General features: G+C 42.3%; 1 protein-coding gene across 2 annotated transcripts in view; it reads right to left on the bottom strand.

Annotated features, from left to right (window-relative positions):
* The window catches only part of SORCS3 (sortilin related VPS10 domain containing receptor 3), a 637,309-nt gene that overhangs the window by 178,627 nt on the left and 436,851 nt on the right, over positions 1 to 21,831 (bottom strand). For both annotated transcript variants that reach the window (XM_025274418.2, XM_025274419.2), the window contains exon 6: positions 790 to 854. In XM_025274418.2, the coding sequence (XP_025130203.2) occupies positions 790 to 854 (65 nt within the window). The remainder of the gene's footprint in view (positions 1 to 789; positions 855 to 21,831) is intronic.

Below are 21,831 nucleotides of genomic sequence, written 5' to 3'. Positions count from 1 at the left end.
TTATTTAGGTCTATTTATGACCTAGAATATGCTAATTAGTTTTCATATATTTTACATATTTCATGTATATCATATATATTCACATATTTAATACATTTTAAGTTGATCTTTTTTTTATTGGACAGGAAAGGCCCCTATGGATACTTTCAATTTCAGTTTAGTCTTAAGCTGGTACAAAATGATACTTTATCAGTCAAATTCTGTTTAAGATACATATAGGTGCATGATGGACTAAGGAGTGAAATCCTAGATTCCATTGCTAATTTGCAGGGACAATAGAGGTCTTGCTCAGCATGGTATTTCCAGGGCTGAGAAATGTGCCTGGCACACAGTAGGCCATTCCTAAATATTTGCTGAACAGATGAACAAATAGTTTGCAAATAATTTTTCTAGTTACATTTTTTTCGTAATCTTGACTATGTAAAGGTTTAGTTTTTCTAAAGCTTGCAATCCCTGCAATTCACCACGTGAATGCAAAATACCACGATGAGCTATGGACATTCCTATTCGAATTACACTGAAGATGCCAGGAAATTACTAACAGGAGCCTCAAAATTCATCTCATTAACTCCCATCCCCAGAAAATTCATTCCTGAGAGTTTATTTCAATGAAACGTCTCCCTGGGGACTGAAGGCCTCTCCCCCACTCTAGGAAATAAAGATGGATATGGCGGTAAGGGAGCGCAAGGCTTTTCATCTTCCCAAGTCATTAAAATGCAAATTGGTGGGGGTGGAGGAGAGAGGCCCGCGGGCAGATTTCCCCGCCCCGCCTGCGGCCACAGCACTCACATCCATCCGCTGTCCGCACCTCCATGTGCACCAGGTCTGCCTCCTTATCCAGTCCGGCCACTGACCTGGGGAGGAAAGGAGAGTCAGAAGCTCAGTGACAAGGACAGCTGACAACAATGTGGGGAGGCATTTGGGGTTGTTACTCAGAAAGCTGCTTTCTAAAGGAGGCCTGTCTTATACTGAGGATCCACAGAATACGATGACTCCCAGGCCCTGCAGAGTGGTGGCCTCTGGCAGCTGCCACGTGTAATGGTTACAACTCAGGTGTCCTGGAGCTCTGCCAGGGAGTCACTAACTCTCAAAAACATAGAAACAAAAAGAGCACAGAATAATGTGCCCCATAGTAAAGCTGGTCTAAACTTCTGTCACTGACTCTCTGCCATGTCGCACCTGACTATTTCTATGACTTCCTTTCCACCTGAGGTGCCATAGTCCATACCACTTTCTTCTCCCTGGGGAAAGTGGTTAAACCTCCCTTCTGGCTGTTTGCTTCCAGACACTCCTGCCCTCCTGAGTTTGGACCTATCTGCCTTCCCTTACCTCTACCTTGTAAACAATAAATATTTGGTAATAAATATTCAATATCTGGTCTGACAAGGACACAATTCTGGTGGTAGGAATGGGGAACCTTAGAATTCTAAGGCCAACAGCCAGAAAAAGGAAGGCTGAGAAATCTTTATAATCTAATTCCTGTGGGCCTCCAACCTTCCACATATAGAGCCCAGTCTTGCATAAGATAGCCAGGCGAGAGTAGGACCCAGAAAGTCAGCTTAGAAAGGCAACACAGACATGAAAACATTCACATACTAAAGACATCGCATAACCCACTCTCTGCAGCAAAACTGGACACTTAGTCTTTCTACTCTTATTTTCAGTCTCATTCAAAGATTGGTTTTCTGTTTTTTTCAGTTCTAAATAGATAAGAGGCAGCAAGTTAGAAAGGAAAAGTCAAATTAAAACAATGAGAATCAACAGCTGGTACCCAGATAGCAAGACAAATAGAAAACTTATGAAAAACAGACCAAAGAACCCAAAACCCAATCTTCCACACCATAAATCTACTATGCATCTTCTGGTCCTAAGGCCCTAACTGTTATTATATCACAATTCACTATCTGACATCTGTGTCAAGAGGCTGCAGGCAGAGAAAACGGGAAGCAGAGGACTAATGATATCAGTTAGCTCAGTTTAAGAAAATAGGGCTGCAAATGACCTATGTTAGGAAAAATAAAATGATTTTTGTTAATGATTATTGTGTTGAATGGAGAAGGCAATGGCAACCCACTCCAGTACTCTTGCCTTGAAAATCCCATGGATGGAGGAGCCTAGTAGGCTGCAATCCATGGGGTCTCAAAGAGTCGGACATGACTGAGCGACTTCACTTTCACTTTTCACTTTCATGCATTGGAGAAGGAAATGGCAACCCACTCCAGTGTTCTTGCCTGGAGAATCCCAGGGACGGGGGAGCCTGGTGGGCTGCTGTCTATGGGGTCGCACAGAGTCAGACACGACTGAAGCGACTTAGCAGAAGCAGCAGCATTGTGTTGAATAGCTAAACTTCAGTTACTTAAAAAGTTCATTTATGTGGGCTTCCCTGGTGGTCCAGTGGTTGAGAGTCCGCCTGTCAGTGCAGGGAACATGAGTTCAATCCGGGTCTGGGAGGATCCCATACGCTGCCAGGAAACTAGGCCCGTGTACCACAACTACTGAGCCCCACGCCCTAGGGCCCGTGCTCCACAACATAACAAACCACTGCAATGAGAAGCCCAAGCACTGCAGCTAGAGAATAGCCCCCACTCACTGTACTGGAGAAAGCCTGTGCTCAGCAACAGACAAGGCTCATTTATGTGAAATAGTTCTTTCCCCAAAGAAGCTAAATGAAAGAGGTTTTTACTCTAGTGCTTTATTTTTTGCTTAATGGTCATCAATATACTATCTTTTAATTTTTCCTCATCTCATTTGACCTTAAAGCAAAACACTTAAGGTAAGGAGAACAGTTATCATTAGTTATATTTGAGTGAATGGGAAACTGTGGCACAGAGCAATGGACTTGTGTCTAAGATGACACAGGAACTAGGCCAGAACTAGACAGACTGACTGACTTAGTTCTCCATCTAGAGCAGCTCCCAGCTGTCTTGACTCCTATCCCTTCTGCCTGCAGTGCCCTTGTATCCAACACTCTCCCTGCCCCTTTTCTTCTCCAGATACCTCTTACCGTTCCTTCACTGCTTAGTTGGCCTCTTCCTTCCAGCAGCATCCTTCCCTCCAGCAGATAAAGAAGAACTTTATCTGCTTCCTTACCTTGGTGATTCTCAAACTTGGCTGCCTGAAAGAGTAACTGGGGAACCTTGGAAAATCCAGAGTCTTGAAGCCCTCCCCAAACCAATGAAATTAAAACCTTTGGGGTTGGATCAAGGCATCTGCATGTCTTAAACTCTGAGATGATTTCTATGCACAGCCAAGTCCTAGAATCACTGCTTTGCATGGTTTAATCACATCACTTATGCAATTGCCCTTGTATGTCTTCTATCAGTTCAGTTCAGTTCAGTTCAGTTACTCAGTCGTGTCCAACTCTTTGCGACCCCATGAATCACAACATGCCAGGCCTCCCTGTCCATCACCAACTCCCAGAGTTCACTCAAACTCATGTCCGTCGAGTTGGTGATGCCATCCAGCCATCTCATCCTCTGTCGTCCCCTTCTCCTCCTGCCACCAATCCCTCCCAGAATCAGGGTCTTTTCCAATGAGTCAACCCTTCACATGAGGTGGCCAAAGTACTGGAGTTTCAGCTTTAGCATCATTCCTTCCAAAGAACACCCAGGACTGATCTCCTTTAGGATGGACTGGTTGGATCTCCTTGCAGTCCAAGGGACTCTCAAGAGTCTTCTCCAACACCACAGTTCAAAAGCATCAATTTGTCGATGCTCAGCTTTCTTCACAGTCCAATTCTCACATCCATACATGACCACTGGAAAAATCATAGCCTTGACTAGATGGACCTTTGTTGGCAAGGTAATATCTCTGCTTTTCAATATACTATCTAAGTTCGTCATAACCTTCCTTCCAAGGAGTAAGAGTCTTTTAATTTCATGGCTGTACTCACCATCTGCAGTGATATTGGAGCCCAAAAAATAAAGCCTGACACTGTTTCCACTGTTTCCCCATCTATTTGCCATGAAGTGATGGGATTGGATGCCATAATCTAGGTTTTCTGAATGTTGAGCTTTAAGCCAGCTTTTTCACTCTCTTCTTTCACTTTCTTCAAGAGGCTTTTTAGTTCCCTTCACTTTCTGCCATAAGGGTGGTGTCATTTGCATATCTGAGGTTATTGATATTTCTCCCAGCAATCTTGATTCCAGCCTGTGCTTCATCCAGCCCAGCGTTTCTCATGATGTACTCTGCATAGAAGTTAAATAAGCAGGGTGACAATATACAGCCTTGACGTACTCCTTTTCCTATTTGGAACCAGTCTGTTGTTCCATGTCCACTTCTAACTGTTGCTTCCTGACATGCATATAGGTTTCTCAAGAGGCAGATCAGGTGGTCTGGTATTCCCATCTCTTTCAGAATTTCCCACAGTTTATTGTGATCCACACAGTCAAAGGCTTTGGCATAGTCAATAAAGCAGAAGTAGATGTTTTTCTGAAACTCTCTTGCTTTTTTGATGATCCAGGGGATGTTGGCAATTTGATCTGTGGTTCCTCTGCCTTTTCTAAATCCAGCTTGAACATCTGGAAGTTCATGGTTCAAGTATTGCTGAAGCCTGGCTAGGAGAATTTTGAGCATTACTTTACTAGCGTGTGAGATGAGTGCAATCGTGGGGTAGTTTGAGCATTCTTTGGCGCTGCCTTTCTTTGGAATTGGAATGATAACTGACCTTTTCCAGCCCTGTGGCCACTGATGAGTTTTCCAAATTGCTGGCATATTGAGTGCAGCACTTTCACAGCATCATCTTTCAGGATTTGAAATAGCTCAACTGGAATTCCATCACCTCCACTAGCTTTGTTCGTAGTGATGCTTTCTAAGGCCCACTTGACTTCACATTCCAGGATGTCTGGCTCTAGGTCAGTGATCACACCATCATGATTATCTGGGTCGTGAAGCTCTTTTTTGTACAGTTCTTCTGTGTATTCTTGCTACCTCTTCTTAATATCTTCTGCTTCTGTTAGGTCCATACCATTTCTGTCCTTTATCGAGCTCATCTTTGCATGAAATGTTCCCTTGATATCTCTAATTTTCTTGAAGAGATCTCTAGTCTTTCCCATTCTATTGTTTTCCTCTATTTCTTTGCACTGATCACTGAGGAAGGCTTTCTTATCTCTCCTTGCTATTCTTTGGAACTCTGCATTCAGAAGCTTATATCTTTCCTTTTCTCCTTTGCTTTTTGCTTCTCTTCTTTTCACAGCTATTTGTAAGGCCTCTTCAGACAGCCATTTTGCTTTTTTGCATTTCTTTTCCATGGAGATGGTCTTGATCCCTGTCTCCTATACAATGTCACAAACCTCCGTCCATAGTTCATCAGGCACTCTGTCTATCTAGTCCCTTAAATCTATTTCTCACTTCCACTGTATAATCATAAGGGATTTGATTTAGGTCATACCTGAATGGTCTAGTGGTTTTCCCTACTTTCTTCCATTTAAGTCTGAATTTGGCAATAAGGAGTTCATGATCTGAGCCACAGTCAGCTCCTGGTTTTGTTTTTGCTGACTGTACAGAGCTTCTCCATCTTTGGCTGCAAAGAATATAATCAATCTGATTTTGGTGTTGACTATCTGGTGATGTCCATGTGTAGAGTCTTCTTTTGTGTTGTTGGTAGAGAGAGTTTGTTATGACCAGTGCTTTACTTAGATACAAATTTCAAAGAAGTAGGATTCGATTTTTTTTTAATCCTTGGTAACATCCTTGGTAGACCATCAACAAATATGTTTTGAATAAATGATTACAACACTTTCACTCAAGCAAAACTTCATAAGGCCCCAAGTAAGCCCTGAGCTCACTTTTGGGTCTTAAAGAAAACTTTTCTTAGGCTCAAACAAGATCTCAGTTTCCTGTCTATGTCCCAGATCATTTTTTATCATGAAAATTACTCAACTGATGAGAAAACAGAAAAGAATCTACACAGACCTGAGTAACGTGTGAAGTGGTTTCCTCCTGGGGCTATTTAGTTTTTTTTTTGTTTTTTTTTTTTTGTTTTTTTTTCAGTGAAAGAAAGATATCTTTATTTTTTTTATTCTTTTTTTTTTTTTTTTTACCTTTACAATATTTAGTTTTATAAAAATTACCAAACTCAGCATCAGCACACAGGATCATTTGAAATCCTAAAGGGGAAAGATAGGGATTCTTCTCCAAAATTGAGAGTTCTTGATCTGAGCAAGGACCAAGGACACAGAGGACAAAAGGACATAAGAAGCCACAGCCAAGCCTCCAGGGAAGAAACTGAAACTTCATGTGGCGCCTGGAACCACATGCTCACAGATGTTATGTCAGAACCACATGCTCACAGATGCTACGACGGAAGTGCAGCTGTTACTGATGGAAGTACCTGGAAAAGGACAAGTGGCTTTCAAACTTATTTTTAGCAACTGAATTCTCTGTTCATATACAGTCTCCAAGTTCTAACATGTGCAATAGATCAAACAGGAACTTATCAGGAATCAGGAATGGCTCACCCAGACAACCATGCCCAAGAGAGCTGGGCGCAACTGTGAGCCCATGATCTCGTTCAGTCCCTTCATTAAGCAGATGAGAAAACTGAGCTTCACACAACTGTCCAAAGACACACAGTTATTAGCCAGTGTCACGTGGCTCTAAAATCCAGTTCAGAACTTCAGGACAGCCTCTTTGTAGCACATGGGCTGCCGTGAGGAAGTGACAGAGCGAAACTCTGGTGTGTTTTTCTCTCCTTGTGGATGTGAATTCTAGAGAAAAATCTTCCCCAGAAATAAGAACACTGGATATTGGTGTGTGCATCAGGGAGGTATTGGAGGGACAAAGGACAAATGCTTGACAAAATGATTTGCTAGACTGTTAAATTTCAAGATAATCTTGTCTCAACACATTTCTCCAGCTCACACCACCAACATTCTCGTCCTTGGTGTTTTGGCTCAAATTGACCCTCCACCTGGAAATTTCCTTCTGCATATTCCCCACTTATGCTGCTGCTGCTGCTGCTAAGTCGCTTCAGTCGTGTCCGACTCTGTGCGACCCCATAGACGGCAGCCCATCAGGCTCCCCCATCCCTGGGATTCTCCAGGCAAGAACACTGGAGTGGGTTGCCATTTCCTTCTCCATCCCCACTTATGGTAAAACTCAATACCACATTCCATGAAAGCCTCCTGATCTTGACTAAACATTATATTGCCATGAGAAACTTTCTAAAAATATTGAATACCAATGCACAGGTCCCAATCCCGTAAATTCTGGTTTCATTGGTCTGGAGCAATAGTCCTCTCACATTTTAGCTACATCAGAATCTTTTTATTAAAACAGATGCTAGGCTCAGCCCTCAGAGTTTTGTATTTGAGAGGTCTGGGGTAGGGCTCAATAATTTGCATTCTTAGCAAATACATAAAACATATGATGTTGATGGTCAGGGAACACACTCTGAGAACCACTACCCTGGAGTATCATCCAGGAATCAATAGCTTTTAGATGCTCGTGAGTGATAAGGATGTGCAGTCAGAGTTGAAAATCACTCATTAGAGATTGAAATGCAACCTTCACAAACCAAGCTGAAATATCCCTTCCTTTTTATATATCAGTGGGGTAGTTAAAAGCATACATTCCAGAATCAGACACTCTGAGTTAGAGTCTCAGCTCCATCACTCAGTTGCCTTGGGATCACAGGCAATTAACTCAATCTCCTTGCTGCATTTTTGTAATCTGCACACTGGGGATATCATAATAGCACCCTTTTCATTGTTTTTATGAGAACTAAATGCATGTAAACATTTCAAATAGAGGCATACATCAACAACTAACTCTATGTAATGCTTACTAATATACAGCTCACATTATGTGGAACTAATACTTTTTAAGTGTAATATTTATTGAGTATCTAATGTACCAAAAATGTTATTATCATCTTTGTTTTGGCCATGTGGCATGTGGGATCTTAGTTCCCCAACCAGGAATCGAACCCACACTCCCTGTAGTGGAAGCACAGAGTGCTAACCACTGGACCTTCAGGAAAGGCCCCTTTTATTATTAATTTAATATGTTGTCTCTCTTAATTCTTAAACAAACTTTTGAAATTGGCAGTATAATTTTTTCAGATGAGGAAATGAAAATTTTGAGATGGCAAATTGCCTAATCATTGGTACAGAGTGAGAAAGAGATGGATCTCAGATTCATACATAATTCGTTTGTGCCACCATCAATTATCTGTGTACCTCAATTTTTTTTCTCCTTCTTTATTGTACTGTCCCTAAAGATACAATTTAGATCTGATTAAATTATTTTTCCACTAGCACCTACCATTGTGCCTTCTTGCTCTGTATTATTAAATATTGCCTGAGTAGAAAGATGAACACAGAAATGAAAGTAGTAATAACCCCAACAGTATGTTTAGGATAAATGTTGAAAACGGTTCCATAATATGGTGGAACAGATTTCATCTGTTTAATTAATCTCTAGGCAATTAAGTAAATAAAGTCTTCATTTTCCATTATTATGCTGTTATTTTCACCATTTATCCTCAAAGCAATATTGGATCTGTCAAACACAGTCATCTGTGATTTGCTTGGCAAATGCACGACCATCCTTTGAAAACACTAGGGCCACAAAAACCCAGGGATCTTATCTAGCTCAAATGAATACAGCTCCTCTAGTGGGCACTCTGGGAACCCTCTTTCTGCATCACAATAATCCCTGCCTCGGTCAACTGCTGGCTCCTCCCAGATCCACAGATTTCTAGGTGTAGAACCCTATGCCCATGTTGTACTACATGGCTCTGTTCCTGTCTATAGCCGATTAGACCAGGGTAGATCCTCACCGAAGCTGGTTCAGAGACACGTTTCCCAGACTTTAGGACTGCTTTGAGAAACTGTAGCATGAGACTCGGAGAAAGTTGTCTTGGACACCTTCAACTATTCAGCCAGAAAGAAGAGAGAAGCAGAGACGAGAAGAAAAAAAGAAAGAAAGAAAGAAGGCACTTTGTGAGGTTATGGGATAGGGACCTTTGTGAGGTCTAAATGCATTCCCTTTCTGGGATTCTAATAATGTCTCTCTCTCTTTCTCTTTATCTCTCTCTCTCTCTCAATAAGCACAGAGATCAAACCAATCAATCCTAAAGGAAATTAAACCTAAAATATTCACTGGAAGGACTGATGCTGAAGCTGAAGCTCCAATACTTTGGCCACCTGATGCGAATAACTGACTCATTGGAAAAGACCCTGATGCTGGGAAAGATTGAGCCAGGAGGAGAAGGGGAAGACAGAGGATGAGATGGTTGGATGGCGTCACCAACTCAATGGACATGAGTTTCAGCAAGCTCTGTGAGATGGTGAAAGACAGGGAAGCTTGGCACTTTGCAGTCCATGGGGCCACAGAGAGTCAGACATGACTGAGCAAGTGAACAACAACAAAATTAGTTACTGTTTCCCATACCCAGAATCATCATTAATATGCTCTCTAAAAGTTGCTCAGCATGTGCAGAGCCGTTTCTGGACATAAGGGTTAGCTACTGTTCCTTCAGCATTCTGGTGCTCCCAGAAAATTAAAAGGGCTACTGATTACTATATCAGTATGTCTCTAACAATAGGCTATTGTTCTACTGGTGGATTGTAAAATACATCTAGTGGATCAAACCCCAATTATTTTTTATAAAATATGGAATGGAAATATCAGAGAGCATCTCATGTGGTAGACTAAGTATTTTTCATAACATGTAAAGATATATAAGAAGATACAGGTTTATCCAGGGACATAAGTATAGCATTCCTTATCAGAGAAGCAGTATTGAAGGGAGGGAGGGAGGAACAGCAAGAGAGAGGGAAGGAAGGAGGAAGGAAGGCAAGGGCCAGGGAGGAAGGAAGGAAAGAGAAACTACATGGTCTAATTTAATATAATACCTTTCTAAATTCTAAATGGCTAGAATGAAATTCAGCAGTCACATGAACTATTTTCAGGACAAGGCATACACACATCAGGAGGTCACTTGCAACAGATGAGGAGTTTGAACTCAAATGAAGAATCTCAGTGAACCATAGCTAATATCATGCTCATGCTGGCAGTAGCAATTTGAAGCTAAGCTTTGGTCACTGGGGTTTGTGACTGTGCTAATATAATGACAATCCATGAGGTTTTCCCTGAATGCAACTGAACAGCTGGTCTACTAGGACTATAACCAGTAATCCCTTTGCAAGTGCTTACTGAATACTCACTATGTGTGAGCACTTAGGAAGCTGCCAACCAGTCTACCACACAGCCCATTTGTTTTCTACATACATATGGGCTATAGACTAGCATAGCTCTAGAAAACAAGATCATGTCATATGATCACAGCTTAAGGAAAGGCTGCTCATAGAAAACTATTTGATCCTATTAAACAGACCAAGCACATTGCCTCATTTGTAGAGGGACTGCAAAGAACATGCAATGCTGTTATTCCCAGCCATTAGATTTTGGAATGTTCATTCTCAGATCCCACTACCTATCTCCTGAGAGTACCTTTAATAGGTATTTATGGGGTAACACACAGAGGGAATTTCAGTCTTATTGGAAAGGTGCAGTGGATCAGGTAGGGTTTCACAGCGATGGGGAAACAAGGAGAAGGCTTGAAGAATGTGTGGGATTGGAAAGTCAGAAGGGAGAGAGGGATGATATGGCCCAAGGCGTGATGGTGCAAATAGACATGATGGGGAGGAGAATACTGAGCAGTAGTCATAAGAGACCACTTTGGAGACAGAATAAGAAAGGATCTGAAGTCAGTGAAAAGCCACCATGCCAGGAATTATGAATTGCTTCCTGCAAACTAAAATCTGTGACATTCCATAACATTGGACAAATTCCTGTCTTTCTGTAGGTACATTCACTCTATTTCTTTAGAAGTTAATTTCTATTAAAACATCTTTTATAAACTGCTACTTAGAAAAGTCTATACTTTTTAAAAATGTTTTATTGGGAGATTGGGACTGACATATACACACTACTATGTATAATAAAATAGATAATAAGAACCAGCCATACATCACAGGGAACGCTACTCAATACTCTGTAATGACCCATATGGGAAAAGCATCTTTTAAAAAAGAGGATATATGTATATGTGTAACTGATTCACTTTGCTGTCCAGCAGGAACTAACACAATATTGCAAATCAACTGTAAGTTAAATGTTAGTCGCTCAGTCACGTCTGACTCTTTTTGCAACCCCATGGACTATAGTCTGCCAGACTCCTCTGTCCATGTGATTTTCCAGGCAAGAATATGGGAGTGGGTAGCCATTCCCCTCTTTAGGGGATTTTCCAGACCCAGGGATTGAACCTGGGGCTCCTACATTGCAGGCAGATTCTTTACTATCTGAGCCACCAGGGACAACTGAATCAACTGTACTCCAATACAATTTTTTAAAACTTAGAACAACTGAAGAATGTTGCTTTATCTTTATTTATTTTTGGTTTCTATGGGATATGCTTAACATATCACAACATGTGTTGTGTGACCCCCAAATGGCAGTGCATTGTGGGAATCCTCTCATGTCCTCATTCACTGAGGTCCTGAGCCAATACCTGAAACTTCCCAAATGCTTCTTGTGTATCCAGCATGGACCCCAACAGAAAAATGAGGGTCAGGAGCCAGAGGTAGTGGAGGGGTTAGAAAGTGGGGTAGGATATAATTTGAGAGAGAAATAGGGTATAAATATATAATAAAGAATAGAGATCAGTTAAATAAAAACAATTCAATTCAGTTCAGTCACTCAGTCGTGTTTGACTCTTTGCAACCCCATGGACTGCAGCACGCAAGGCTTCCCTATCCATCACCAACTCCCGGAGCTTACTCAAACTCGTGTCCATCGACTTGGCCATGCCATCCAACCATCTCATCCTCTGTCGTCTCTTCTCCTCCCGCCTTCAATCTTTCCCAGCATCAGGGTCTTTTCCAATGTGTCAGTTCTTCACATCAGGTGGTCAAAGTATTGGACTTTCAGCTTCAGCATCAATACTTCCAATGAATACTCAGGACTGATTTCCTTCAGGATTGACTGATTTGATCACCTTGCAGTCCAAGGGACTCTCAAGAGTCTTCTCCAACACCACAGTTCAAAAGTATCAATTCTTTGGTGCTCAGCTTTCTTTATGGTCCAACTCTCACATCCATATATGACTACTGGAAAAACCATAACTTTGACTAGACAGATCTTTGTTGGCAAAGTAATGTCTCTGCTTTTTAATATGCTGTCTAGGTTGGTCATAACTTACCTTCCAAGTAGCAAGCGTCTTTTAATTTCATGGCTGCAATCACCATCCACAGGCAGTGATTTTTAAGCACAAAAAATAAAGTCAGTCACTGTTTCCATTGTTTTCCCATCTATTTGCCATGAAGTGATGGGACCGGATGCCATAATCTTAGTTTTTTAAATGTTGAGTTTTAAGCCAACTTTTTCATTGTCCTCTTTCACTTTCATCAAGAGGCTCTTTAGTTCTTCTTCACTTTTTGCCATAAGGGTGGTGTCATCTGTGCATCTAAGGTTATCGATATTTTTCCAGGCTATCTTGATTCCAGCTTGTGCTTTACCCAGCCTGGCATTTTGCATGCTTTATTCCGCATGTAAGTTAAATAAGCAGGGTGACAATATACAGCCTTGATGTACTCCTTTCCCAATTTGGAACCAGTCTGTTATTCCATGTCCAGTTCTAACTTTTGCTTCTTGACTTGAATACAGATTTCTCAGGAGGCAGGTAAGGTGGTGTGGTATTCCCATCTCTTCAAGAATTTTCCACAGTTTATTATGATCCACACAGTCAAAGGCTTTGGCATAGTCAATAAAGCAGAAGTAGATGTTTTTATGGAACTCTCTTGCTTTTTTGATGATCCAGTGGATGTTGGCAATTTGATCTCTGGTTCCTTTGTCTTTTCTAAATCCAGCTTGAACATCTGGAAGTTCACCAATCACGTACTGTTGAAGCCTGGTTTGGAGAATTTTGAGCATTACTTTGCTAGCGTGTGAATGAGTGCAACTGTGCAGTAGTTTGAACATTCTTTGGCATTGCCTTTCTTTGGGATTGGAATGAAAACTGACTTTTTCAGTCCTGTGGCCACTGCTGAGTTTTCCAAGTTTCCTGGCATATTGAGTGCAGCACTTTCACAGCATCATCCTTTAGGATTTGAAACAGCTCAAAGACAATTAGGAAGGAACAAAAGTCTCCCTGCGGGCTGGGGGACTGGAGAAGGAGAGAGTGGGACAAATAGAGAGAGTAGCATGGAAACATATAGATTACCATATGTAAAATAGATAGCCAGTGGGAATTTGCTGTGTGACTTAGGGAACTCAAACCAGGGCTCTGTGACAACCTAGAGGAGTGGGATGGGGTAGGAGCTGGGATGAAGGTTCAGGAGGGAAGGGACATATGCATACCTATGGCTGACACATGATGATGTAAGGCAGAAACCAATACAATATTGTAAAACAATTATCCTTCAATTAAAAGTAAATAATTTTTTTTAATGAGAAAAATCATATTATCTTATTAAAAAAAGAAGTTTCACTGCCCCACATTTCCTAAACTGGAGTCTGGGATGACACAGTCAGTGTTTACTGGGGTTGCCTGATCACACTAGGTATTATTTTTAACCCATAGTCTTTTTTTAGGACAAGAACTTGTCTCTTCTATGTCCAGTAGTAAGGAGCTTTGGAATCATCAGCCCTAGGTTCTAATCCTAGCTCTATATCTATTAGCTGTGTGACTTTGAGCAAGTTACTTAACCTCTCTAAACCTATAATTTTCCATAAGAGTCAAAACTTCCTTGTTTTGTCTTGATGAACATGAAATAGCATATGCATATATTTAGAGAATATTCCCAATGGTTCCTGGCATCTTACATTCAGACACACACAAAGATGTGCACACATACATACACTCATCTGAATACCACTGATTGTGTAGAAAGTCATTTCCTAGGCAGGTTGATAAGAAGTCTAGGGGTCCCCAAGGAGAGAGGGGTCTGGAATTCTCAAAGAGGAAGAAAGGACAAACTTTTCTTTCCTCGACATTCCTTAGGATTGTATAACAATAATGTATCCTGCCTGAAGATAGTCTCTGGATTAAACCTTCTGGCTAATCCTGTTATCTTAAAATGTAAATTATGGGAGTAGGTCTGGTGAGGTCTTTACAACCTCCAGACATTCTTTGGATTCATTGGAGAGTATATAACTCCATTGCTAACACTAGCAAGGGAGTACTCTTTCTGCCCCCTTCTGATGTCTATGTCAGAAGCTTTCTCTATCTCCTTTATACTTTAATAAAACTTTATTACACAAAAGCTCTGAGTGATCAAGCCTCGTCTCTTGCCCCAGATTGAATTCTTCTCCTCTGGAGGCCAAGAATCCCAGCATCTTTACATGGTTCAACAACAACCTTTCAAAAGTGTCTAAGGAAAACTTGCATTGGAGTGTAGGAGAAAGAGCACTGGGCTGGGGCAAAGACCTTAGTTCTGGTCACAGTCTAGCACTGTGGCTTTGGCTATGCCACTTGACCCCTCTGGGCACAGTTCCTCTCTCTGAAAATCACAGGGCTTGCCAGGTGTGGGGTGGGTGATGCCAGGATCCCCTCCCCCTCTGCCCTCTGGCATTGAGAGGCTCTGTGGCTGTGGAGGATGGAGGTACATGAGCTCTTCCTTTGCCCCTGTTCCATCCTGCTCTGCCCTACTTCTTTGAGGCAGGGGTGGGATATCTTTCTAATCAAGTGAGTGCATCAGAAGGGAGAGGAACCTCCTGCTGGGAAGGTCCCTGAGGTGTTGCTAGCCACTGGCAGGGTGCAGCTGCAGCTGAAGAGGGCTTTTCTCAACAGTCTTGTGCCACCAAATCCCATCTACCCTGCACCTCTATGGGGACCAGAAGACCAAGGGGGGAGCAGGAAGACAAAGTTACTGCTGGTGACCAGTGATCTGGAGGGCCCCACACGCAAGAGTTTACAGAGTACCTTCCCATCATCCTCCTGAAATCTCACTGTTTTATTCCTAGCAGGTATTGTTCCCATTTTGCAGATGATCAAACCCCAAGCCAAAGTCACTCAAGATAACCAGGTGAAGCTGGGGTTCCCACCAGACTCTGCTGACTCTGAGCCCAGAGCTCTCAGTGCTGTGGGCTTTCCCCAGCTGCTTCCCCGTACATCAGCACATGTAATTAGATGCAAGATTGTGTGGTATGGACTGGAAGTACTGGAGGAACTGAGAGAGTTAATTTTAAAAGGCAAAGGGCATTAAGGAGACAGCTTGGGTGGATATTTTGTAGAAATTCTAGAGAAGAAAGAGAAAGGAACCAGGTATATTTATAGACTAATAATGTGCAGAAGGGGGGAAAAATGTGCTGCCTCTGGCAATTCTCATCAAGTTAATGGATGTTGCCAATTACTGTGGTAACATTTTTAATTGTATCTTAGCTCTGAAGAGAATAAAAACAGAATTTCCTGATCTTTGCCTCAGGACTGTTAGGGGCACACATTCTGGTACATTATGGTAGCATGGACATGCTTGCTTAGAGCCTACAAAGACAGCCACTTCATGGGAAAGCCTTACTAATTAATGGCTGTGCCAGACCTAACCGGGGCTGAAAGGAATAGTTAGAGAAAAGGGTCTCTGCTTTATACACATGGGTTCATGTGTATAAATGGGTCTGGAAGACAACAGGAAATTATGTGAGGAAAGAGGCTGTAATCACATGGGACCCTCATGAAGAAGACGGTAACCACAGCATCACTGATGCTCAGGTACTGATAGCTAGTATGTGTGTGCTATGCTATGGTCCCTGTGATATGAGGCATTGTGTGTGATACTATTTAAGACATAATAATTGGTGTGGTTATTTGAATAATGCCTGCCTCTCCTCGAGAATGTACGTTTCCTAAAGGGAGGGGGCCTTGCTTTGTCCACCATGGTGAATCCACTTCCTAGCATAAAGCTGGTACCTAATCATGAGGTTCAACCAATGATCAAAACTTCTAATTTTTGTCTGCATTTCACTAGCCAGGGACTACAGGCTCAGAGGAGCTAGGTTGGTGGATTGTCTAAGTCATCACAGCTAATAAGTGGCAGCTCTCAGATTTAAACCCAGGTCCACTGGACTCGGCCCTGGAGGACATTCTATGATGTACCATGGAGCCTGCCATTCACTGGAGAAAGGAGGAGGGAGGTGAGAAAATAGCCAACACATGTTTATCAGCTACAATGTTCCAGGCACCTCATTTCTTTACATCATTACATCATTTAATTCTAACAAGAAATCTATGAAGCATGTATTGCCCAAAACTGAAAATGCATAAATGTATAAAGAAAGCCAAAGGGTATACAAAAAGATGTTCAACATCAATAATCATCAAGGAAACACAAAGCAAAATCACAATGAGACGTTACTTCACACGTGTTAAAATGGCTATTTTCAACAAGACAAGAAATAACAAGTGTTGGCAAGGATGTAGAACAAGAAAATTTTATTGCACTGTTGCTGGGAATTAAATTGCCAGCACTATGGAAAACTGTATGGAGGTTCCTCAAAAAATTAAAAACAGAGCTACCGCATGATCCAAAAAAATAAATGCATAAAGAGAGATCCTGAGGATTTAAGTGGCTTACCCAAGATTCTTCAGCTGGAAAAGGAGATGAGAGAAGATTCAAATGATCCCATTAGTTAACCTCAACAGAGCTTCCTTTTACTGCATGTGTCCCAAAGAGTGACACAGATCAAACTAATCCTAGAAACACAAGGCATGGATGGATGGAAAATAAAAGTGTACAGTCTCCTGTTCCTTCAAACAACTCTTTTAGGGACAACTTGGGGACCAACTGTGGCACAGGCAGTTCTTTGATGATCCCTCCCACCCCCATCCCTGATCCCCAGTTCCCTTTCTGTACTTCTCTGATTTCTACATTCAGGGGTCTCACTCATGCTTCTCACCCTGCATGTGTGCCAGGACCCAAGACACTCATCTATCTACATAGGCCTGCCCTTCCTGAATAATATCCTGGGATCTAAAATCAACCACCAGCAGCTCATGGCAATGTCCAGACCCTCAGCCAATAGCAGCCCAAAAAAAAGTAACTGAAAGAATCAAAGATCTCCTTCAGTAACAAGTGAGGAGATCTAGGGAGGGGCAGCAGAGCCAACGAATGCCAACCAGCTGCACTTAAGATGCAAGGATCAGTCACTGAACACCTTTGCCCAGCAGCCTCACTCTCTAAGCAGAGGGTATATGAGTGAATTACCCACTTTCCTAGGCCTGGAAGGGAACACAGCCTACGTATTAACAGATTTGCAAACACTGTAAGATCTCTGCACCTGAGACCTGCACAGAGAGCTCATGCCACATGCCCAGGCTTCCCAGTTCAGGACACTAAACCTGGTTGATCTGAGTATCAGCCATTTCAACTCAAAGTCAGCACCAGTCCCTTCCTGTCTCTTCCTCTTCTGCATTTCTATCTTGTTCAGTGCATTTCACTAATAAGCAGGGACAAGAGGGGGCTTTGCAGCCCAAGCTCTCTCTGATTCTAGCTCCCCCACCAAGTTATGTGACCTTGACACTCATCTGACCTCTCTGAGCCTCAAAATCCCCTTCTCTGTTAAGAGAATAATAACATACTTACTTCTAAGGGTTGTTGTGAGGATCAAAGTCTGTGATAGTAAGGCTTTGATAGTAAGACATTCCTAGGCTTAGGAATACTCAACAACTCATGCCAGGTCTTCCCAGTGTATTGTCAGTCTTTGACTCCCACTTCTGTTCCAAGCCCCCACACTCCCTTTTACCTGCATAGACACTGCTGGAGGCACATCTCCTGGCTAAGAGGAGAAACAGGTAAAATCACCAGCTTCTATCTAGGAGTTAGAGCTATTTCATCTACCCCGAAAGCCCCAGCACATTCCAGAGGCAACACATGAAAACTCCCAAGCCCTGGAAACTGAGACCGAGGTGAGGACTCAGAGCCCTGGCACAGGACAGCGTACTCCTCTGAGACATCACTCACACCTGCATCTGCCGGCCTGGAGAAGGGCTGCCTGGGGGAAGAGCAAGAAGTCAGACCCTCTGGGACAATTACAATTAAACTGAACCAGATGCTCTGAATTCCTCTCCTGGGAGCCATTCTGCTTAGTCCAGGGCTGGAGCAACATCAGTTAATAGGCCCTTTTTCATCTTTAATTTCTCTGATTCAGAAAGTTTACAAGATCAATTGCTAAGAGGGCTAATGTGAGGAGATGAGGCAGCAAGTTGCTCTGGGCCCAGAGTCAGCTAATTCCTTAGCTTCTAACTAGAGTCCACAGGGACTCACTTATATAAAGCCTGAGAACTTGCCTGCTTCAATAGACCCTCCCACCCACAAAGACCCTCTAAATAAAGAATTGAATTGTAATCCAGCAAAAATCGGGGCTTCCCTGGTACCTCAGCTGGTAAAGAATCTGCCTGCAATGCAGGAGACCCCAGTTCAACTCCTGGGTTGGGAAGATCCCCTGGAGGAGGGATAGGCTACCCACTCCAGTATTCTTGGTCTTCCCTGGCGGCTCAGACAGTAAAGAATCTGCCTGCAATGTGGGAGACCCAGGTTCGATCCCTGGGTTGGGAAGATCCCCTGGAGGAGGGCATGGCAACCCACTCCACTATTCTTGTATGGAGAATTCCCATGGATAGAGGAACCTGGTGGCTATAGTCCATGGGGTCACAAAGAGTCTGACATGGCTAAGTGACTAAGCACCAAAGAACAGCTTATCAGCCTCAAGCCAGCCAACATTTCCCAGGAATCTCAGGAAGATCTTGCTGAATATATTTCTGCTCTGGCCCAGAGCAGGGCTCCTGAGCATGGAGCCTGCCCTACTCAGTCTTCACACCTAGCATCCCAGGGACCCTGATTCTTCAGACTAACAGAGACAATACAACATCATGACCACATCAATGGGAATCCAGACTGTATGAGTCTAAATCCCATATCTACCTGTTTCTAAGCTTTGGTTTCCTCATCTGTAGATGGGAGTAACAGAACAGGTTTGTGGGCATATAACTAAATGATGCCAGTGATGTGCTTAGCGTGGCACCTGCACTTGGTAAATGCTAACTATCACTCACTGTCCCTTCTGCTTGGGGCACCTGGGGCCAGCACATTGTGGTCATTCAAGGATGAATTCAAAATGGGCCAACACTGTGAATCACTTGTGTTTCATGGGGAAAATAGGATTATACTCAGACTTCATTTTAGCCAGTGTTCTAGTAGTAGGCACTACATCCCTAAGAGATGTGACAGCCTTTTCATTTCACTATTTTCCTTATCTCCTTTATTCTTATAGTAAGTTAAACCCTCCCCTCCTCCATTCCCTCCCCACAGGTAGCCACATACAGGAATGATGCTGGCTAATGACAAGTTTACCAAATGATTCTTGGAAACAGCATGGAAGAAGGGGAAAAAAAAGAAAAAAAAAAGTGCCTCCCAACCAGAGGACATACATTTTCCGAATGGAAAAACAAACCAGAAGGGGGCTAGCTCCCACCAACTGTTCTGGAGGACACATTCTCCAGGGTCCTTCATTTCCTCAACAGGACACTTGCCTCACTTCCCCCAACATGTCTGCATATTTTCCTTAATGATGGCAAAATTAAACTGAACTTTTTCTGTACAACTAGCTCTGGGGGATTCTAGAAAACCCAGGAAGGAAGTTTCAATTTGTGCACTTGCTGAGAATGAATTCTGCCTCATATAACTCCTGACAAATTGCCATTTTTAAAGGGTTTGTTAATTTCCAATGAGCAAATGGCACATCAGATATCTTGTTTATTCAACAGATGCTCCTGAGCTAAACAAATGGTTCTTGTTTAACAAATATGGAAACATCTTGTCAGCTTTGCTGAGATCATCCTGTGTAACCATCAAGGAAGGGTCCTGTGGTTTGTGGAGAAAATACAGGCTGCCTCCCTCCTATGCAGGGTTCTCCAAAGGGCTGGGGATGGAGGTTTTCCATTGAAAGACATGATGTGAAGCTCCTCGATCACAGGCTGGGAAGCCCTTAGACAAAGGTCCTGGGATTTCTCCCCTCCTGTGAAGATGTCAGGTATTTCTGATTCAGGTCTATTTGATCCAGAAATCTCCTTCCTGTTGAATCTGAAAATAACCTTGAAGGAGATAACCATCTGACACAGAAACGTGGTATAGGAATTGTGGTTAATATCTCAGCTCTGGAGTAAAGCCTAGGTTGGATTCTGATGCTGCCACTTGGGAACTGTGTGAATTTGGGCTACTTACTTAACCTCTCAAGCTTAGTTTTCTCTTCTGTGAAAGAGGTCTAATAATGACATGAAAGGCAAAGATGCTAGTGATAGTAATAAATGTTCATGCTATTAATCCTAGTTACATTATTTTTTTTTAATGGAACTGAACCCAAGAATGGCTCTAAGGGGCAGAGAAAAGGTTAGGAAGGTCCCTGTTCCCATGTCCTCTATTGTCTGGGGACAGTAAATATGGCATCTTTGATAATGGGACAGCTTGATGACTCTGGTCAGAAATGAAATCTAAACAGAGAATGAAGTCCTTCCAAGTCTCAAAACTCCAGCCTGATATCATAATTAATTTCAGCCAATGAGCTAAGGATCTGGCTAGACTAAGAGGTAGGGTATGATGAGAAGGGCTGGGAAAGAAGGAAAGGAAAGAGGCCAGCTTGTCAGGAGCACACAAGGACATGTAGAGAGAGTTGAGGGCTGACCTCTGTCAAGTCCAAATGTGCAAGGATAAATCCCATCTGCTGATGAGCACAGCATAGTACATAGTACTAATTAGAAGAGGGATGTTATTTCAAAGCCTCCCTGCTGGGAAGAATCATGGAAAATTACCTTGAGACTGCATCTAACATGCTGAAAATTAATTTATTCCACACTTAAGGTGCTTTGGAGAGATGCAAAGTGAGGCTGATCCCAGATGAGCATAGTATTACCATGTACTGTCTGAAGGAGCTGCAGACGTTAACCGACCTGAACCTGTAAAAGGACTGCAGAAGATACCCAGCCCCAACCAGGCGTGGTTAATTACCTGATGCATCTCCACAGTAACTCTATAAGGTAGAGAACAGCATGATTATCATCGTTAGGTTGATAAAGAAACTTAGGCTTAGAAAAATGGCACAAAATATTAGAACTTTTCTAATGGAGAAGCCAAGATGCCTAGCTCAAGAAACCCCTTAACATGTCTGAAAATAAAATGGCAAAGAGTTCAGGTGGTTTCAAAAGTTAGGTAACTTTTGAGCAGAATTTTAGGAGATATTAAGTAGTTTGTCTGGAACTGCAATGTTCCGCCTCCACTATCCTGGCAAAGGGAAGGCATAACTGAAGACCTGGAGGTAAATGATCTCCTGATATGTATGAGATGAGTGATAGGTGTAGAGTGTAAGTCAGTAGGTGAATGTGAGTTTGGAAAGATGTTTCAAGTATTTGGTGTGAGAAGGCAGTCTACACCATGTTAAAGGGTTTGGAATTTAATCTCTAGGCTAGCCAAGACATGGAAGCCACTCAAATGCCATTGGCAATAAATGGGTAAAGAAGATATGGTACATATACACAATGGAATATTTCTCAGCCATAAAAAGAATTAAATAATGCCATTTGCAGCAACATAGATGGAACTGGAGATTACCACACTAAATGAAGTAAGCCAAAGACAAATATCATATGATATCATTTATACTTGGAATCTCAAAAAAAAAAAAAATGATAAAAAAGAACTCATACACAAAACAGAAATAGATCCACACACAGAGAAAACAAACTTATGGTTACCAGAGATGAAAGTGGGGGTTAAGTTAGAAGTGAAGTGAAATTATGTCGCTCAGTTGTGTCCGACTCTGCGACCCTGTGAACTGTAG

Source organism: Bubalus bubalis, chromosome 23 (assembly GCF_019923935.1).
Source record: "Bubalus bubalis isolate 160015118507 breed Murrah chromosome 23, NDDB_SH_1, whole genome shotgun sequence".
In the NCBI taxonomy this organism is placed as follows: domain Eukaryota; kingdom Metazoa; phylum Chordata; class Mammalia; order Artiodactyla; family Bovidae; genus Bubalus; species Bubalus bubalis.
The sequence above is the reverse complement of the archived record's forward strand: the minus strand, read 5'-3'. Positions and strand labels throughout refer to the sequence as shown.